Genomic DNA, 21,193 nt, shown 5'->3' with positions numbered 1-21,193 from the left:
CCCCCTGCACGACGGTGATGGTCACAGCGAGTGCGTCGCTTGCCTGGGCAAGCCCCATGCAGACGGCGCGCTCGCTGGGGACTCATGCCCGCACTGCGAGTGCATGAGTCTCAGTTCCCTGCGCTCGCGGGTCGCCTTCTTCACGGAGGGTGATCTCGCCGCTCGCGCCCTCCCGTCTACTTCCTCCCGCGAGCCGGCTAGGAAGAGACAGCGGGGCAGAGCGACTCAGCGCCAGGAGATAGGCGAGCTCACGCCGGCCCAGCTCCCGCGTGCCTCGCCCTCTCCTCCGAGGGAACCCTCTCCTGTCCTGTTCTCTCGGCCTGAGCAGCGTCCCTCTGCGGAAGCGAGTGACCTCGTCTCATTCGGTGGAACAGACGACGAGCAGGACGACTCCATGTCTCTTGCGGCTTCCGAAGCAGAAGTGTGGGCTGGCGAATCGGACGATCCCGCCCCCCCGCCTCCCTTGGAGCCCATTGAACATGGCCAGGGCATGGATGCCGAGCTCTTCCGCATCCTATCCAGAGCCGTAGAAGAGCTGGACCTCGACTGGGCCCCACCAGAGGAGCCGTCGCGCAGTCGCCTCGACGAGTGGTTCCTGCCTGGCCGCCGCCAAGCCCCTCGCCAGCGAGCAGCGCCCTTTTTTCCCGAGGTCCACGAGGAGCTGACGAAGTCGTGGCGCGCCCCGTACTCCGCCCGCCTTCATACCACGCACCGCTCCGCCCTCACTGCCGTCGACGGCGCCGAGGAAAAGGGATATGAGCACCTGCCACCCCTTGATGAAGCAGTGGCCGCTCACCTCTGCCCTCCCGCGGCTGTGGGATGGAAAACTAAGAGGTCACTCCCTTCCAAGCCCTGCCGGACTACTTCCACCTTAGCTGGTCGAGCTTACACTTCGGCAGGACAGGCCGCCTCTGCGCTACACTCCATGGCCATATTCCAAGTCTTCCAGGCCAAACTCCTCCGCTCTCTGGACGAGTCTGGGATTGACGCGCCGGCTTTCAAGGACCTTCGCAGCGCCACTGACCTTGCCCTGCGAGCCACGAAGGCTACGGCTCAGGCCATCGGCCGTTCCATGGCCAGCCTGGTAGTGTTGGAGCGCCACCTGTGGCTTAACTTGACGGAGATCAAGGACAATGACAAGACGGCCTTCTTAGACGCCCCGGTCTCTCCCTCTGGTCTCTTCGGCCCTGCAGTGGATGGCTTCACTGAGCGCTTCACAGCGGCACAGAAATCGTCTCAGGCCATGAGACATTTCCTGCCAAAGCGCTCCAGCTCTGCTTCCAGCCGCCCCAGGACTGCGCCGGCTCAGCAGCACAAGCCCGCTCCACCCGCAGCACCGAAACAGTCAGCGCCACCCAAGGAGCAACGCCAGCGCTCGCGCTCTGCCAAGCGCTATCCCTTCCCGAGACGCCAGGGACCCCGGCCCAGGATTGTGCTGGACCCGGTGCCTCCGAAGTCATCCTGATCTGCCAGGAAGGAAGAGGATGGGGAATCGTCCCGTCGCGACCGGACCACCCCAAAAGCTCCCACGAACATTTTCCCCTCCGCCTCGTTTAAATCCGGGCGTGGGAAACATGTTTCAAGTGACAGCTGGGCCCACAACTGTTGCGCCCACTCCAAACGCCGTTTTCACGGCGAACAAATTTTTATATCATCAAAAAGAGAGCAAATTTCCTCTTCCGCTACTCTCGGTGTACAACCCCCTCAGCGGCGGTCTGTCACACGATATCATTCAACCCCTTGCCACTCGGGCCGAGGCTTGGCAGGCCATCCCCGATGTGTCAAATTGGGTCATGGGGATCGTAACTCAGGGTTACTCGCTCCAGTTTGCACGCCGGCCCCCTCGCTTCGGCGGGGTGCTTCAAACTTTGGTCAATCCGGACGACGCCCATGTCCTCCGAGCCGAAGTCATGACGTTGCTAAGAAAAGGGGCTGTGGAAATAGTTCCCCCCGCGGAAAGCGAGTCAGGCTTCTACAGCCGCTATTTTCTGGTCCCCAAGAAAGATGGTGGTCTCAGACCCATCCTGGATCTCAGACTTTTGAATCATTCCCTCATGAGACGGAAGTTCAAAATGCTGACGCTGAAACAGATCCTCGCGCACATCTGCCCCGAGGACTGGTTCTGCTCGCTGGACCTGAAGGATGCGTATTTTCACATCCAGATAGCCCCTCGTCACAGACGATTCTTGAGATTCGCATACGAGGGAGTGGCATACCAATATACGGTCCTGCCCTTCGGGCTGTCTCTGGCTCCTCGCACTTTCACCAAGTGCATGGACGCGGCACTTTCCCCTCTCAGACAGGCGGGAATCCGAGTCCTGAATTATCTCGACGACTGGCTCATTCTAGCCCGTTCGCGAGTCGAGTTGGAACACCACAGATCCGTGCTCCTCAGCCATTTACAATGCCTGGGTCTCAGGGTCAACGCAACCAAGAGCTTGCTGTGCCCCACTCAACGAATCTCGTTTCTGGGAGCAGTTTTCGACTCAGTCCATATGACGGCAGTAGTCTCGCCAGAGCGCGCTCTGACGATTCAGCAGCTCACAGCCTCAGTCAAGAACAGAGCCTGCCTCCCTCTGAAGTTTTTTCAGAGGCTGCTAGGGCTAATGGCTTCCGCCTCTCCGGTACTACAGCTCGGCCTTCTTCGGATGCGGCCTCTTCAGTACTGGTTGAAGTTCCGGGTTCCTCCCAGCGCTTGGCGGCACGGCCGCCTTCGCCTCAAGGTCAATCAGGCCTGTCTTCTAGCCCTGAAACCTTGGACGAACCCTGTATGGTTCAAGCGCGGAGTGCCCTTACAGGCGGTCTCACGAAGGACGGTGCTAGCAACAGACGCCTCCAACTCGGGTTGGGGCGCTGTGTGCGACGGCAGACCGGCCTTCGGCTCATGGAGCCAAGAGGAAAGCCATCTGCACATCAACTGTCTAGAGATGCTAGCAGTGATGAAGGCCCTTCAGTTCTTTCAGGCTCATTTGACAGGGCGTCACGTTCTAGTCCAATCGGACAGTATGACAGTGGTGTCATATTTAAACCGCCAGGGCGGTCTCTCGTCCAGCCGCTTATGCGCTCTGGCGAAACGTCTACTGGAATGGGCTCTTCCAAGGCTTCAGTCGCTCAGAGCGACTCATGTCCCTGGCAGGAACAATCTGGGTGCAGACATGCTGTCACGGAGCAACGTCCCCTCCGACGAGTGGACGCTCCATCCCCAGGTTGTCCTCAGGATTTGGGAGCTCTTCGGGAAGGCAAAGATAGACCTCTTCGCCTCAGAAGACAACTCTCATTGCCCAACATTTTTCTCGAAGGAGGTCGACGCTCTGGCCCATTCATGGCCCAGCACGCTCCTTTACGCTTTTCCTCCGATCGCCCTGATCCCTCAGGTCATCAGGCGCATCAGAGAAGACCAGCACAGAGTCCTTCTAGTGGCCCCGCTCTGGAGGAACCAGATTTGGTCCTCGGAGCTGTTCAAGCTCTCTCTGAGAGCCCCGTGGCCGATCCCCCTGAGACGGGACCTCCTCTCTCAGGCGAACAGGACAATCTGGCACCCACAGCCGGAGCTCTGGGCTCTGCACCTCTGGTCCCTCGATGGGAGCCTACTAACCTCCCCAGGGACGTCCTAAATACCATTTCTCAGGCTAGAGCGCCGTCCACGAGACGCCTCTACGACCAGAAATGGTCGGTCTTTGCTGACTGGTGTTCGTCACGCAACATAGACCCAATGGAGAGTGACGTATCTTCTATACTGTCTTTCCTCCAAGAACGCTTGGAAATGGGGCGCACCCCTTCCACGCTCAAGGTTTACGTAGCAGCCATTGCAGCGTTCCATGCTCCTATTGCTGGCCAATCAGTGGGACGAAACGGACTTGTCATCCGTTTCCTGAGGGGCGCTAGGCGATTGAATCCTCCTCGCCCCCTCACCGTTCCCTCCTGGGACCTGTCTTTGGTCCTCAGGGCCTTAAAAGGAGCCCCATTTGAACCAATGGGCTCAGCCGACCTCAGGCCATTGACGCTAAAAACTGCCTTGCTGTTAGCACTGGCCTCGGTTAAGCGTGTTGGCGATTTGCAGGCCCTCTCTGTGAGCCCTGCATGCCTCGAATTCGGGCCTGGAGACTCTAAGGTCGTTCTGAAACCCAGGCATGGCTACGTCCCTAAAGTGCTCTCAACTCCGTTTAGAGCTCAGGTCATCTCGCTCTCTGCTCTGCCCCCTTCGACGGAAGAGCAAGGGCTGGAGTTACTCTGCCCTGTCAGGGCATTGAGGACCTACATAGAGCGATCGCAGTCTTTCAGACAGTCAGATCAGCTCTTTGTCTGTTTTGGAGGCCGCACCAAGGGATCTCCGGTCTCAAAACAGCGCATTTCTCGTTGGATAGTGGACGCTATTACGCTGTGCTACTCCTCACTGGGAGCCAAATGCCCCATAGGAGTCAGAGCCCACTCCACTAGAGGGATGGCCTCCTCATGGGCTTGGTCCAACGGAGTTTCCATCCAAGACATCTGTAAGGCGGCCGGCTGGTCTTCGCCGTCCACCTTTGTCAGGTTTTATCATCTCGATGTCCCGACCTTACAGGCTCGAGTCCTTTCAGTGTGATTAGCGGCCTCAGATGAGCTCCGCTTCACGCTATCATGGAAATAAATTTCCTCTAAGTGTAACGCAAGGGTTCGGTAAGGGCTTGCCCTCTCGCTTGTCTTTTTGGCCCCCTCTCAGGTGTCCAAACTTCAAGCTATATCGTTCCCAGCCGTGGCACGGCGTGGTTGAATTCGTTCCCCATACGCAGTACGAGTGAAGTATCGAAAGGGAACGTACTCGGTTACTAACGTAACCTCGGTTCCCTGAGATACGGAACGAGTACTGCGATACTTGCCGTGCCACGAGGCTGCGGCTTCAGGGTCGTCGCTTCAGTCGAATGACACTGAAATCCTATGGCGAAACGCCGGCTTATATAGCCCTTAACCCCGCCCATTTCGGCGGGAATATTCGCGCGCTTTGTCGCCATAGGCCGCGCAGCTATGCCGCGCCGTCATTGGTTCAACAACTTGTCTATGAGTGAACCAATGACGGTGCAGTTACACTGCGTTATTGAAAAAGGCTTCAGCAGCGGGGAAAAAGGGAGACCTTTCCCCATACGCAGTACTCGTTCCGTATCTCAGGGAACCGAGGTTACGTTAGTAACCGAGTACGTTTTTTCACTAGTCTTTTAAGAATAGAAAGTTCAAAAGAACAGCATTTATTTGAAATAGAAATATTTTGCAACATGATTAATGTCTTTATTGTCACTTTTGATCAATTTAAACCTTCACCCCAAACTTTTCAGCAGTAGTGTATGTCTTTCCCGTTAACTTCTAGAAAACATGGGTTGTTAAAACTAGGAAGCCTCATTATTATTCACATCACATTAAATATGCTGTCTACTCTGACTGAGGTCCCTGAAGCTGAGATGATTCACTGTTATTCAGCCTTCAGTTTATAGGGATCATTTAATACTTCACCCTCAGAAAAGTGAAGGCCAAAGCCTGGCGTGTGAAAATATAAATAGTTTAACTTGCTGTGCTGATGTTTACATTGAAATGTCGAGGGCAGAAAGGATTGAAAATATTACAGCCAGGCTCATAATTTCCGTGTCGACACATCAAAGTTTCCCCTTCAGAACAGGATTGTAAAATGTTTCATAGTGCGCACTTTCAACAAGGTTCAAGCGAAATTTAGCAAAGGCAATGACAATTGATGCGGAGCAGCCGCTGTCTGGCAGTGGAGTTGATGGCGCGATTATTAGTCTTGTGAGCAATAAACACATCACAAGTGCGGAATGAATCATGGGACTTCACAGATGGGCCTGTTCATTATTCAGCCACATTTCTGCCTCCGCCCGCCTCAGCCACATGGAGTACAAACGTATGGATTGAGTGCATTGGACTGAATCACAACTGCGCTCAGTTAGCGGATAGATAATTCAGCTGCTTGAAACACTAATCGAAAGATGATTCATCTCACAGAGCTTCTGCTGCCGTTGTCTTTGTCGCTGAGTGAGAATGCATTAAGTGCAGAGAGGGATATGGATGACTGTTCATTTTGATTATTCGGTGTGTCTTGTAGCATTTATAACTAGCTTTCCTCTGTCTGTTTTCATTTAGTATAATTGCCTTGGATTATCTCTACATGAAGAAAGTCCTTTCTTTTTTTTTTCTTTTTAAAATCAGAACAGTGTTGAATCTCCTGATACTCATGAGAGAACTAAATTCTTTACACATTAGTTAACGTTAGTTAGCCTAATGCATCACATTTCTTACAGTATCTTTGTTGATGTTAGTTTTAAAAATTGTTTATTGTTATTGTTATCTCGGGTCCATCAGATAATATTAACAAAGTTAGATTTTAATAATTTATCATTTAATGTTAAAGGTAATAAATGTTTACCAGAATCGTGGGCTAATGTAGTTAACTAATGTTAGCAAACGGAACCTTATTGTAAAGTGTTGCCAAATTCTTATGTTTTCATAAAAATAAATAAAAATAAATAAATAAAAAAACAGGATATAGGTGTTTGCCAGGTCATTGCTATGTGGTTGATGGGCTGTTGTAGGTGGTTGCTTACTAGTTAAAAGAGTCCATCCTCAAATGTCTGTGGTGTTCTGTTACCCATTTTATTTTACCTCTGGTGGAAATACTAAGTCTAGTCACTTAGAGAAGTGATAGAACACCTCAACTTTAAAGGGATAGTTGACCCAAAAATGAAAATTCTGTTATTTACTCAAGTTGTTTCAAACCTGTATGAATTTCATTCTGCTGAACACAATATTTTGAAGAATGCCAGCTGAATGCACATTGACTTCCATAGTATTTTTTTTTCTTTTTTTCTTTTTCTTTCTATACTATGGAAGTCAATGGGGTCCATCAACTGTTTAGTGACCCATATTCTTCAAAATATATGGCAAACAGGACATTTTTTAGCAGGCATTACTCTAGTCTACTCTAGTCTAATGTGCTGAATTGGTGCTCAAGAAACATTTCTTATTAATGTTGAAAACAGTTGTACTGCTTAATATTTATTGTGGAAACAGTGACACATTCGTTTCGTTGGAAGTTCAAGGACAGCATTTATTTAGAAATAGAAATCTTTTGTCACATTATAAACGTCTTTACTCTCACCTTTGATCAATTTAACACACCCTTGCTGAGTAAAAGTATTTATTTATTTATTTCCAAAAAAAGTAAAATGAACTGACTCCGAACCAATAGCTATAGTTAAGGCCCCGATATACTTCGAACAGAATCGAAGGACGAACTGATGTGACGTCATTTTGAACAAAATCAGGCCGAAACAAAGTTCGTTTAGAGTTTGTTTTGGAAGTTCGAAACAGCTTGCCAAAGTGAACTTTATGGAAAAACACTGCTAAACACCTTCAAACTACCATTGGTCCGTGGCCATTACGTAAGGTAGGTGTGCGCTGAGGCCCCGCCTTCTTTCACTCTGAAAATCTTTTCCAGTTCATTTCTCCTCTCGAGTCCGTAGAAGTCAGATGTCCCAGAGTGAAAACATGAACACTGGAGAGCTGCTTTATAGTAGAAAACAAAAGTTGTACTTCTGATGAAATGAGAGACTATTTTTCATGTTTAATAAGGTAAAGCTTCTTGATTTTAAGCAATCTATTTTTTAAAGTGTTATAAATGCGATGTGGCTTTACTGGAGTGCCATGTTACAGAGCTTGTGCAAACAAACTTATGATCAGATGCTTTTCTTATGCTTTATTAAACAAATCCTTGCTAGTTTCTCAATTTTGTTGTTTATTTTGTTACTGAGAGGAAAGCACGCAACATTTTTACATATTCATCTAACCGTCACTATCAGCAGTGTGGGTGGCGTCAGATGTTCGATTACAGTATATCGCTGCTCACGTATTTCGAACTTCGTTTAACCCCTAATTGAAGAACGAAAAAGAACTTTGCTTGAAGTATATCAGGGCCTTTAGGGGATGTCTTCCGCAGATTCGAAGTATAAGCACTAATGAAACCAAAACCAATTTCACAATTTTCAATACCACACCAAAAGCAAATAACATGCAGCTGCAAAGCAGAAATTCTTTTGAAAGATACATTTGTGCAGATATGCATGAGAGTGTTTAAAAGAAGTTGCGGGTACCAAATTGTGATGATGTTACTGATACCATTGGGGAAAAACTGGTATCATTTTTTCGACATGGTATCGGTGTGCCTGTGCTTTTGGCATCCTTATGAGATTGCATGCCATATTTATTCAGCATGTGCAGAGTATATTCCACACCCGATATACTGGGGGGTAATGGAAAATACATTTCTCTTGCACAGTGCTCTTCACCTGAACTTTCACTCCTTGGAGTTATTGATTGAATCTTCCAGCGTGTTCTTTACATGGCAGATCTTCAGCATGACTTTCTTTGCCTGTCCCACAGAGGTTATATGCGTAAAACTTGGGTCCGTACTCATCCACGTAGAAAGAAGGTTGTCATGCTGAACCCAGTGCACTTAGCAAATGCTGTTCTGTGTCTGACCGAGTTCACTTCAATGTCCCACTGGTGCTAGTGATTCAGTGGAGCCGGGCTGTTTGTGAGGTTTCAGCTTCTAATTTTTTGATAGTTGGGTTTTAGCAAAAGAAGTGATTTTAAAAGTTTAATTTTTTCTCTCTCTCAATATAGAAGTTTTATTGTGTTGTGGATATACTGGAGGTAAGTGGTTATTGATTGTCTGGGTGTGAGTCTGGGTTTCAGTCCTTGTGCTGTTTGTTCGATCTGACAGCGCTGCCAATTTTTCTTCAAAGGAAATGAAATAGACTAGCATGGATTTGAAGTTTCTTCAAATGGTTAAAGCCCTTCATTTGTTTCTTTATGTTCTTCATGTTCTGCTGCTTTAATAAAAGTTAATGGCGTTTCATCATTTCTTTTTCATCAGTCTTTGCTGAGCAGATGGCTGGTCATCTGTGGCAACAGTCTTGCTGTGCACGATTACAGATTTCACATCACGGACGCTCTCCTGCACTCTCTTCATCTCATGTTGGCTTTTTAAAAATTACTAGTCTGCAGCTTCATGTCGATCACAATCCGTCCATCATTCTGTAGTTCCTCTAGCTATAATGTATCCAAGCAGTCAAAGCAGAGTGGAGTGGGATGAGATGTTGCACTTACAGTGAGGGTATGCGGGAGCTCGACTGGACCGCAGGTGCAAAGAGGGAAGTGCTAAAATGGCTGTTTTGAGCATGTAATCCCTCTGGTTTGCTCTGTCGGTAGGCTCGCCGCAAAGGGTCGCTATGGGATTCCAGCCCTTTGGGCTGAAGAGATTTACCTGATATCTCCCTTGATAGAATCTCTCAAGCTCCACCATGGTTTTTCAGCTTGAGGCAACAGGGATAATGCTAATGAGTGAATCAGTAAGTGATTCACCAATGCCGAAGCCTGGATTTCTGCACCTGCTTGGTCTGCTGTGCAGTAATGCTGCTGGTGTCATAGAGCAGTTTAATTAACAGGGATTTCCCTGTTCATACATGAGGAACAGGTATTAGCCGAGTCAGAGAACCGTAGTCGGATTTCCTCTAGGAACTGAAAGCTTTTCTGACAACTTTATTACCAATTTTTGAGATACACAGGCTTAAAGAAAGAGTTTACTAAAAAAAAATCATTGTTTACTATTTCTCTGGTTGTAAGTTTGGGGTCAGTAAGATGATGATTTATTATTATTTTAAGAAATTAATACGTTAAGCAATGGTGCTTTAAATTGATCAAATGTGACAGTAAAGGCTTTTGCACTAGGGCTGCACAACGATTAATCGCGATTAATCGTTTGCAAAATAAAAGTCTGTGTTACGTAATATATGTGTGTTCTGTGTATAATAATTATGTATATATAAATACATGCACATGTATATATTTAAGGAAAATTATATTTATATATAAAATATTTATATTTAATATTAATTTTCAACACTGATAATAATAATAAATGTTTCTTGAACAACAAATCAGCATTTTAACATGATTTCTGAAGGATCATGTGATGCTGTAGTCTGGAGTAATGATGCTGAAAATTCAGCTTTGCATCACAGGAATAAATTACAATTTAAAATATATTGAAATAGAAAATGGTTATCTTAAATTGTAATAATATTTCAGAATATTACAGTTTTTACTGTATTTTTAATCAAACAAATGCAGCCTTGGTGAATGAGAACTTTTTTATAGGTTTAAAGGGTTAGTTCACCCAAAAATGAAAATTCTGTCATTAATTACTCACCCTTATGTCGTTCCAAACCCATAAGACCTTCGTTCATCTTCAGAACACAGTGCAGCCCTTCTGTGTTCTACGTCAGAACGCCGACTCATTATTGGCCAACACTATTCACGTGAGCTCTATGTCAGCTGCGTATGACAACAGTTCAAACTGTTAAATAAAGTCGTTTTTTTTTTTTTGTTTTGTACACAAAAAGTATTCTCGTTGCTTCATAACATTTAAGGTTGAACCACTGTAGTCACATATACTATTTTATCGATGACTTTAATACCTTTCTGGACCTCAAAAGGTGCAATGATGTTGATGTCTATGTGTGGTTCAGAAACCCTCAGATTTCATCAAAAATATCTTAATTTGTGTTCCTAAGATGAAAGGTCTTATGGGTTTGGGACGACATGAGGGTGAGTAATTAATGACAGAATTTTCATTTTTGGGTGAACTAACTTGTTAATATGAGATCCCAAACTTTTGAACGTTTTTTTTTTTTTTTTTTTCCCTGCAGGATATGTAGTGTGATCTTTGCCATACAACAAATATAAATTGGGGTCTTTGTCAAGGTCCAAAAATGACAAAATGCAACCTGAAAGTACAAAAAAAATGAAGTCATGATTTGTAAAAAATCATCCCATTTACTGTAATTCACATCACATTCGCGTTTCTCGAAAGTGAAGTTTCGTCACATTAGGTTTGACTTTTGACTGAACTTTTCCTTTACTCTAATTATATTGCCTGAAAAAGAGAATAGGTGATCAGTAATTGAGCACAGCCTGTAGGATTTCAGCTCCCTGAAATATATAAATGAGAGACTAGTGCTGTAGGGCTGAGCCACCTATCTGCTACGCACCTTTTTGCAAACTGTCCTTTGATCAGAACACCTTACCGTCACACCTGGCACATCAGGCTCGCTGCCTGCAGGCACCTGTTAGAAGAGTCAGAAATGATCTCATCAGGGCTTAACACCATCTCAACTGTTCCTCAAGTGCTCAGTACTTTCTCTGCCCGGACACTGTTCATGATATCCAGTGGAGGTGAATTTTAGACCTCTACGTTTTCAGCTTCAGCTCTAATTTGGTGCCAGACTGCAGCCTGTTGCGGGGTTTAATTTGTAAATTGCATGAAAAAAATAAATTGCAAAAAGCATGTCTGTCTTCCTCATAATCTTGAGCTTCCTGGTGAATATATGAGGTAGATCATGAAATCAATAGGCTTATGCAGTGTTATGGGGTATAAGTAGAGAAGTGCTGTAGCTCTTGGAGCTATATCCATGCAGTAAGATGAGATGTTACACCTACTGTGTGTGAGGGGCCGTGGAGCTCAGCTGAGCCGCAGGTGTGAAGTAGGAAATGCTAAATGGTTGTTTGAAGCATAGAATCTTGCCTGTTTCCTGTGAGGGGAGGAATGGGCATCTGTAGGTAGGATCACAGCAAGGCCAGGCATGAGGAAGGGCTCGCTAAGAGATTTCAGAGAATTACCTGACATCACCTCTACTGAATCTGTAAACGCAGATATCGGATACGAGTTGTGTCTTAAAGGGTTAGTTCACCCAAAAATGAAAATTCTGTCATGAATTACTCACCCTCATATCGCTCCACACCCGTAAGACCTTTGTTCATCTTCGGAACACAAATTGAGATATTTTTGATGAAATCTGATGGCTCAGTGAGGCCTCCATTGACAGCAAGATAATTAACAAATGCCCCAAAATGGACTAAAGACATGTTTAAAACAGGTCATGTGACTACAGTGGTTCAACCTTAATGTTATGAAGTGATGAGAATATGTTTTGTGCTCCAGAACAAACAAACAAACAAAAAAATATCCAGCAATATCCAGTGATGGGCGATTTCAAAACACTGCTTCATGAAGCTTCGAAGCTTTACGAATCTTTTGTTTTGAATCAGTGGTTTGGAGCGTGTATCAAACTGCCAAAGTCACACCCCCCAGTGGTGAACCATTGAAATTTCGAAACACTTATGACGTAACGAAGACTCGTTTACTGAAATCACATGACTTTAGCAGTTTGATTCGAAACAAAAGATTCATTAAAGCTTTGCAGCTTCATGAAGCAGTGTTTTGGTAGCTTTATTATTAAATAGTTTTTCTTTTCAGTTCACAAAACTTCTTAATGATTAATCTGTATCTCAAGTGCCCAATACAATAGGGGTGTCCAATCCTGCTCCTGGAGGGTCACTGTCCTGCAGAGTTTAGCTCCAACCCCAATTAAACACACTTGAACCAGCTGATCAAGGTCTCACTAAGCATACTAGAAACATCCAGGCAGATGTGTTAGGCAAGCTGGAGCTAAACTCTGCAGGACAGTGGCCTTCCAGGCCCGAGTTTGGACACCCCTGGCCTAGATTGAAGTCCGCTGTTTCAGATATCCAGCGCGCTGAAGGAAAGAGCCATGAGATTTTATCAGGTCTGTTTTTAGATCATCACATCTAATGCATTGAGGTTTAATTTGTCAAATTGATCGTGAGCTTGTCTGTCGCTCTGTCTGTCTCAGAATCTTAGGCTCCTTGGTGAAGATATGAGGTTATGAATCAATACACATTAGTGGAGAAGTGCTGGGAATGGATGATCAGCTCCACACCTTAATTTTGTTTCTTTAAAGTGCAAAAAGCTGATGCTCAGTCTGTGTTTGAGATTTTTTTTTTTCTCATGTGCATCTGTTTCTCTCCACAGAAAGAGTTGTGCAACATGATCCTGGACTGTTGTGCCCAGCAAAGAACATACGAGAAGTTTTTCGGTCTCCTAGCTGGGGTGAGCATGTCTTTCCCTCTGTCACTGTTCACGTTCACGTCATCTTTTTATTCAGCTTTGTTCTATTTTATTGTTTTGTTTTTTTATTGTAGGTTCATTTTTAAATTATTTATTGGTTTGTTTGTTTTGATTTTGTTTTTAATAAATATATTTATAGATTCCAACATGAAGCATTATTCTCTCTTGATTTATGAATATTTAAAATGACATGCACCTCATTGGCAATATTGGTGCGAAAATTGCAACAGTTGTTTTTGTTTCTCCATCTGATATTTTCATAATTTATGCAGAGGTTTTGCCTGCTGAAGAAAGAATACATGGAGAGTTTTGAGGCCATCTTCCAGGAGCAGTATGAAACCATCCACCGGCTTGAAACCAACAAACTTCGTAACGTTGCTCGAATGTTTGCTCATCTCCTCTACACAGACTCTGTTCCATGGAGTGTGAGTTACTTTTATTGCTTCCTTCTTTACATTCACCACATCAGCATTTAGACATGGTTTATAAACTAATGCATCCTGCAAGCTGTAATTACATTTTAGGCAACAACACATCAATACGGCTGGACACATTATTGGTTTCCTGATGCAGTAAAACAGTGTTTTCTCTCAGGTCCTTGAATGCGTTAAAATGAGCGAAGACACAACGACATCCTCCAGTCGAATCTTTGTGAAGATTTTGTTCCAGGAACTTTGCGCTTACATGGGTTTGCCAAAACTGAACGAGAGACTGAAAGACATGTAAGTGCTTTTCTTTGTGTACTGTGCTGTTTTATTGAATAACATGAATCGATGATAAACTTTATAATGAAGCTGTTTAATGGACCATTTCATTTATTTATTCCTCAGGACTCTTCAGCCTTTCTTCGAGGGTCTGTTCCCACGTGACAACCCGAGGAACACAAGATTTGCCATTAATTTCTTCACATCTATCGGTCTCGGAGGACTGACGTAAGAACCTGTGAAACCTCTCTTGTTGGGTCGGCTTCAGTTATCATGAACTAATGCTCATCAAACCGTTTTTTCTTTCAGGGATGAGCTGAGAGAACATCTGAAGAACGCTCCTAAGATGATCATGACCCAGAATCAGGACGTGGAGTCATCTGATTCTTCCTCCTCTTCCTCTTCCTCTTCAGACTCCTCCTCATCTTCAGATTCTTCATCTGACAGTGACAGCAGCGACAGCGACTCGGGCTCATCCAGCGACTCGGACTCCTCCTCCAGCAGTGACAGCTCTTCAGGTATCAAAACACTATATATAAAAATGATTTGGATTGTCAGCTTAGTTTAAAAAGGAGCTTTTCTCCCTCAAATCATTTATGAAACCTATTTGTTCTGAAGTACTAAAGGAATCATTTTTGGAATAATTGAGGTAAAAGAGTCATTAAAGGTGCCCTAGAACGTTCTTTCACAAGATGTAATATAAGTCTAAGGTGTCCCCTGAATGTGTCTGTGAAGTTTCAGCTCAAAATACCCCATAGATTTATTTTTTATTAATTTTTTTAACTGCCTATTTTGAGGCATCATTAACTGTGCACCGATTCAGCGCGCAGCCCCTTTAAATCCTCGCGCTCCCCCGCCCCCGAGCTCTCGACTATGATACAGTGCATAAAGTTCACACAGCTAATATAACCCTCAAATGGATCTTTACAAAATGTTCGTCATGCATGCTGTATGCATGCATCGGATCATGTGAGTATAGTATTTATTTGGTTGTTTACATTTGATTCTGAATGAGTTTGAGGCTGTGCTACATGGCTAACGGGCTAATGCTACACTGTTGGAGAGATTTATAAAGAATGAAGTTGTGTTTATGAATTATACAGACTGCAAGTGTTTAATAATGAAAATAGCGACGGCTCTTGTCTCCGTGAATACAGTAAGAAACGATGGTAACTTTAACCACATTTAACAGTACATTAGCAACATGCTAACGAAACATTTAGAAAGACAATTTACAAATATCACTAAAAATATCATGTAATCATGGATCATGTCAGTTATTATTGCTCCATCTGCCATTTTTCGCTATTGTTCTTGCTTGCTTACCTAGTGTGATGATTCAGCTGTGCACAGATCCAGACGTTAATACTGGCTGCCCTTGTGTAATGCCTTGAATGGCTGGCATATGCAAATATTGGGGGCGTACATATTAATGATCCTGACTGTTACGTAACAGTAGGTGTTAAGTTCGAGATTCGCCTGTTCTTCGGAGGTCTTTTAAACAAATGAGATTTACATAAGAAGGAGGAAACAATGGTGTTTCAGACTCAATATATGTCATTTCCATGTACTGAACTCTTGTTATTTAACTATGCCAAGGTAAATTCAATTTTGCATTCTATGGCACCTTTAAATGGAATCAGAAATCATAATAGGTTAATCTAGTTAAATGTTCCTTACAAATAGGGCGGGCTCATATATTGTGATATGAAAAAAGAGGACTTTTCTCAAGATGACAAAAATAGCTATTAGGAAAGAATTAATCTTTCTAGCATTAAGTGATTAGGTTAAGGAGTACATCTGCATAGAAAATAAAATTCATTTTAAAAATCTAAAAAATTACTTTTTACTCTGAAGACTTTTTTCCTAGTACATATCCTTTTAGGGTTGGAATATTATAAACTACAAAAATGTGGGTATTCACACTTGACTCTATCTAAGAACTCAAAACTCCAACCTCAAATAAATATGCATTGCCGGCTTTGGCGTGAAGTACAGAGCTGTTTTACATGCATGCATCTCATGATACAGTGAATCTGGCAGAGCATATATTATAATTAATGTGCAATTTCACTATTAAATTAAGCCATATTGTGATATAAATTGTTATATTGATATATCATACATCCCTACTTACAATTCCCACCTGAATTGCATTTTTTTATGGTTTAGATTTAGAGTTACAGTGGGTTTGCTTAGTAGGCAAAATTCTCATAATGAACAAGAGCAGGGACAATCCAGTTTTCTGTTGCAAGTTTAAAAACTTGATGAAATATGAAAGAAATTCTGGCTATTGGCCCGGTGCCTAATTATTCATGCCTTTCGTGTCTGGACTTGACTTGCGATCTGTTTTTTGTTTGTGTTTGTTTTTCTCCCTTAATTATTCTGCTTGTTATGGAGTGTTTCCCCCCTCCCTTCCTGAGCCCTGATGATCACCAGCCTGTACTTCAGGACTTTAGGAGTGTCCACTTCACTTTGTAGATCCCATCACATAAATTCTAAAATTTTGCAAAAATGTCTCTCAAATTCTGTTGTTTATAAATGACAAGAATCCTTCAAGTTTCAGCTATTTAATATCCCTGTGGTTATGGAAAACCTAGGGAAATCAGAGCATTTTAAAGTTTCCAGGCCAGAATTTTTTTTTTTTTTTTAATTGCTATTTTTCTAGTTTTGCTTAGCTTAAAATATTTCATATGAGTGCAATTTTTATAAAATAAAAGTGATAACATCTTTAATCAAAAGGTTAAAATCCCTCACCTTTATCCCAGCCAAGAATTGCTCATAAATGGTTTCTTTTGAATTACAGCATGATGACAAACACTGTTATAAACACTTCCCCTCCCAATCTGCATGCAAATAGCCGCTTTTTATGGCTTCAGCACTGTGTAAAAAGTGATTATAATTAGATTAGAGAACATGCAGATTCTGACAGGAGTCTGTGATTCGCAGCCATTCGACTGCAGTAATTTGTTCTTGAGGCTGTTAATGAAGTTACATTTTTAGACGAGATGTGATGTCAGGCCTCTCTCATCTCCTCTGTTACCGTTTAGAGAATGTTAATTGATGTTTATTGCTGCCTTTAAAGGAAGACATACTTTCAGTTCTCCAGCAGTTCCCTCAAACCTATACATACACATATACATTTGAAAGTCGCAATGAAATCGTAATTTATAATTCTTTTTTCTTTTCTTTTTTTTTTACAGAATGTTGCAGTGCTTATTTATGCAAGCCCGTTTCCGCCACTAAATAAAAAATAAAAACAGTAATTGCAATTTATCTCAGAATTCAGATTTTTTTTTTTTTCACAATCGCGAGTTATGAAGTCTGTGATATAAAGTCACAATTCTGACTTTTTTCTCACAATTCTGACTTTTTTTCTCAATTGTGAAATATAATCTCACAATTGTGTGAAACTTTTTTCTCACAATTCTAAAAATTTTTCTCGCAATTGCAAGTTTATATCTCAGAATTGTGATTTCATAACATGCGATTGTGAGAAAAAAAGTCATAATTGTGAGATAAAAAGTCACAATTACTGTTATTATTTTTTATTTAGTGGCGGAAACAGGCTTCCATACTTATTATAAATGATTTATCTGTGCACATCAGTTTTTTTTTTTAATTCATATGCCCTTGTAATCTTTAATCAAAAACGCTAACCTCCCCTCCCCCTTAAAATGGCATCAGTTTTCTTCATGATGTGTCTCGGCGGAGAGTGGGGTTAAATATCTTCCACAACTTACTGCAAACTGGCATTCAGATCTGCCTATGATCCAATCAATTTCAAAAAGACTGAAATCCCGCCCTACATTTTTCTCATTCCAGAATCCGTTTCACTCGGATTTTTACTTCCGTTACATCACAACATTAAGGCTAGCGTATAATTGTAGTGGAACCGAACTGGAATTCCTTTTGACTCCTTCGCTTTTCATGTGTTACTGAATGAACAACTCCTCCAAACTAAACACATCACTTTTGATTTGATCCTTGAAATACTTAGAAAATTCTTCTCTCCCTTCACAGACTCTGACTCGAGGCGCAAGAAGGCCTCAGGCAAGAAAAAGGACAAGATCAAGGAGAAGAGGTCCAGCAAGGCAGCAAACCAGCGATCTCCTCTGGAGGAGCGGCCCAGCAAAAAGCACGAGAACCGGCGGCAAGATGGCAACAACGAGGACCGACGTGGACCCGACAAACACCAGAGAGATTCTCGCCGCCGGGAACACAGGGACGAGTCGCCCCCTGCTCGACAACGAGGAGAACCGGAGCGTGGAAGAGGACACAAGGAGCAGCAGCAGCACAGGCACGCTCAGGACTATGAGGACAGACAGCTGGATTCACGCAGACGCAAGGACGATGGCAAAAACGACTCCCGAGCAGACAAGGACAAAGATAGACGTCAGAGCCGAGAGAGGGAGCCTCTGCGGCGGAGCCGGGACAGGTCAAAGTCACGAGAGAGGAGCCGCAAAGAGATCGACTCCAGGGACTCGTACAGAAACGGCTTGGAGAGGGCGGACAAAGAGAACAGGCATTCTGACAGGAGGAAAGACGAGAGGAGCAGGGATGGCTCACCGAGGAGACGCAGATAGCCGCCTGAAGGAAGACGGAATAAAATGATGATAGTCGTGTACCGATTTTGAGGCCGTTCCTCGTTCACTGTGGCTTTCACCTGTGTGCTTTTGCTTAGCCTTTATGTTGTCATACAGTGAAGCATAGAGTTTTCAGCAGTCGTTGAAAGGGCTCATGTGGAAAAAATATACCGTACCTGAAACAATTTTAGCGGTTAACAGGGCTGTTCAAAAATATTTTGTATCCTTTGTCCAGTTGTATTTTTGATGTTCTTTTGGAAGTATTTGGGAAAAAGCAAGATTAAAGATAACATTTGCTATACATTTAAAAGGTTTACTGTGCTTATTGAAGCTGCATATGGTTTAAAATCAATTAAGAATATATCAATAAATATCGTGAATGATTTTGCTAAAAATATATACACTACTGCTTAAAAGTTTGAGGTCATAAGATTCTTTAATGTGTTTGAAAGAAATATCATGCTCACCACCAAGGTACTATTTATTTGAAAAATACAGTAAAAACAATCATATTGTGAAATATTCAATTTAAAAGAACGTTTTCTATTTTAATTTACTTCCAATGTAATTTATTCCTATGATGGCAAAGTTGTAATTTTTTTTGTGATCAGAAATCATTCTAATATGCTGATTTGCTGCTCAATGAACATTTGTGCTGCTTAATATTTGGAATATTTTTTATATTAAAATTTTAATATCTGTGCATCCCTAAGCAAATATGAGGTTTTTAAGGTTTCAGTTAATTGATTCATATGAGTCAGAAATGTTGTAAATGTTGCAATAACTTGACAGAAGGAAAATACTGAAAATGTTAATGAAATGTTACATTTATATTTGTTATATCTTGGTGACTATTTAATGTTAGTTCCTTTAATTGAAAAATTCAGACCAAACACCTAACTAAAAATATATTTTAGTTTGGTGTTTGGGCTGTTCTGATTTTCATTTAAATATCACAAATGAAAAATTGTGGGGGTTTTATGTCTCAATAGGTTTTCCATCTCAGTTCCTTGCTCATGTCAGTGATAGAGCTTAAGTAACATTTCTGTGGTACACGTGATGTTCGGTGTTACACCTAGTGTAATACACCGCATATGATCTGTCACATCTCATTTCACTGAAATGCATGCATTTCAAACAGCATGCCCAGCATTGGACATGGAGCTACTTTGCTTTCGCTGATTTCTGCCGTGCTGCCCAACAGGATTCACATCTGCCGTGACCTTCAGGGGTAACTGAGCCTAGACTGCATAAGTGAAGCCTGATATAGAAACAGCCCTTTTCTTTGTAGCTGATGTTAATAGGACGCAGGACAAGCCCACTGGGATTGTAAAGCAGCGGAACGCATATGAATTAAAGGTCATCAGTTGAGAGCTGGCAGTCAATTTAAAGAGGAAGGATCCCAGGTTTGCTTTTAAGTAAGATGGGTAGAATGGATGGACTGCTATTCTTTTTAAAGTCCCCCTGTGGTGAGAATCAAGTTTTTAATGTTGTGTTATATGTCTATGTGGAGTTTTTAATATGCTTTAAGACAAACCATGTGCAAATTCAGAAGTCCAGCACCATTGCGGAGTATTTTCTATTTAAAACTGCAGTGAAACCAAAGACAGTCTCAAACCTAAAGTTTGAAATCGCTGGTATTTCTGACGTCACAAACTACCTTGTAACCAATCACGGTCAACGTGCTGGCGGGCTTTAGCATATCATTAACCATGAGCGCTCTGAAGCAGGAGAGTCTCAAGAAGCCATCCTGGTATATTTTTCTGTTGATATGAAAAATCGTGTAGATTTAACAATATAGTGGGTGTATGATGTATATAACGATGTTAAGATTAATTATATATTGATGTTATGATGAACTATATGCCTTTCTCCACTGACATTAAGGTGTTCAAAGCATTTCTAAGGATGCTGATTGTTAGAAGACAGCTCTCTGACTCGTGAATGTGAACATGGTTTGTGTATCATTAGCAACACATTATTAGCTGTTTGATAACATAGTCAAGCAAAAAGCTAATCATAATTACCGTCATGTGTCTGACGTTGTAAAGCGATGCCATTGTGCAGCCTTTACCTCAGTAAGTTGACCAAGTGGATCGCTTGAGCTTGTGCGAGTGAGTGGAGGCGGGGCTATTTAGCATATTCATAGACTGTTTAATAAATGAAGCTAGTGTAGAGTTACACTATATTGCCAAAAGTATTGGGACACCCCTCCAAATCATTGAATTCAGGTGTTCCAATCACTTCCATGGCCACAGGTGTATAAAATCAAGCACCTAGGCATGCAGACTGCTTCTACAAACATGTGTGAAGAATGGGTCGCTCTCAGGAGCTCAGTGAATTCAAGCATGGTACTGTGATAGGTTGCCACCTGTGCAATAAGTCGTGAAATTTCCTCACTACTAAATATTCCACGTTCAACAACAGCAACTCAGCCACGAAGTGGTAGGCCACGTAAAAAAAAAAACAGGGGGGTCAGCGCATGCTGTGGCACACAGGTGTGCAGAAGTCGCCAAGAAGATAGCTAGAGACCTCCAAACTCCGTGTGGCCTTCGAATTAGCTCAGATTAGCTCAAGAACAGTGCGTAGAGAGCTTCATGGAATGGGTTTCCATGGCCGAGCAGCTGCATCCAAGCCTTATATCACCAAGTGCAATGCAAAGCGTCGGATGCAGTGGTGTAAAGCACGCTGCCACTGGACTCTAGAGCAGTGGAAACATGTTCTCTGGAGTGACGAATCATGCTTCTCTGTCTGGCAATCCGATGGACGAGTCTGGGTTTGGCGGTTGCCAGGAGAACGGTACTTGCCTGACTGCATTGTGCCGAGTGTAAATTTTGGAGGAGGGGGGATTATGGTGTGGGGTTGTTTTTCAGGGG

At 43.1% G+C, this 21,193-nt stretch overlaps 1 protein-coding gene across 1 annotated transcript in view; it reads left to right on the top strand.

The window, feature by feature from the left end:
- The window catches only part of cwc22 (CWC22 spliceosome associated protein homolog), a 57,106-nt gene extending 38,479 nt beyond the window's left edge, over window positions 1-18,627 (top strand). The window contains 6 exon segments of the mRNA XM_048194499.1: window positions 12,932-13,009; window positions 13,300-13,452; window positions 13,622-13,749; window positions 13,858-13,959; window positions 14,041-14,249; window positions 17,755-18,627. Coding sequence (XP_048050456.1) covers window positions 12,932-13,009; window positions 13,300-13,452; window positions 13,622-13,749; window positions 13,858-13,959; window positions 14,041-14,249; window positions 17,755-18,317 — 1,233 coding nt within the window. The 3' untranslated portion in view covers window positions 18,318-18,627.
- Window positions 18,628-21,193: the final 2,566 nt, after the last annotated feature.

Source organism: Megalobrama amblycephala, linkage group LG6, assembly GCF_018812025.1.
Source record: "Megalobrama amblycephala isolate DHTTF-2021 linkage group LG6, ASM1881202v1, whole genome shotgun sequence".
Taxonomy (NCBI): domain Eukaryota; kingdom Metazoa; phylum Chordata; class Actinopteri; order Cypriniformes; family Xenocyprididae; genus Megalobrama; species Megalobrama amblycephala.
This window is presented reverse-complemented; position numbering and strand designations above follow the sequence as displayed.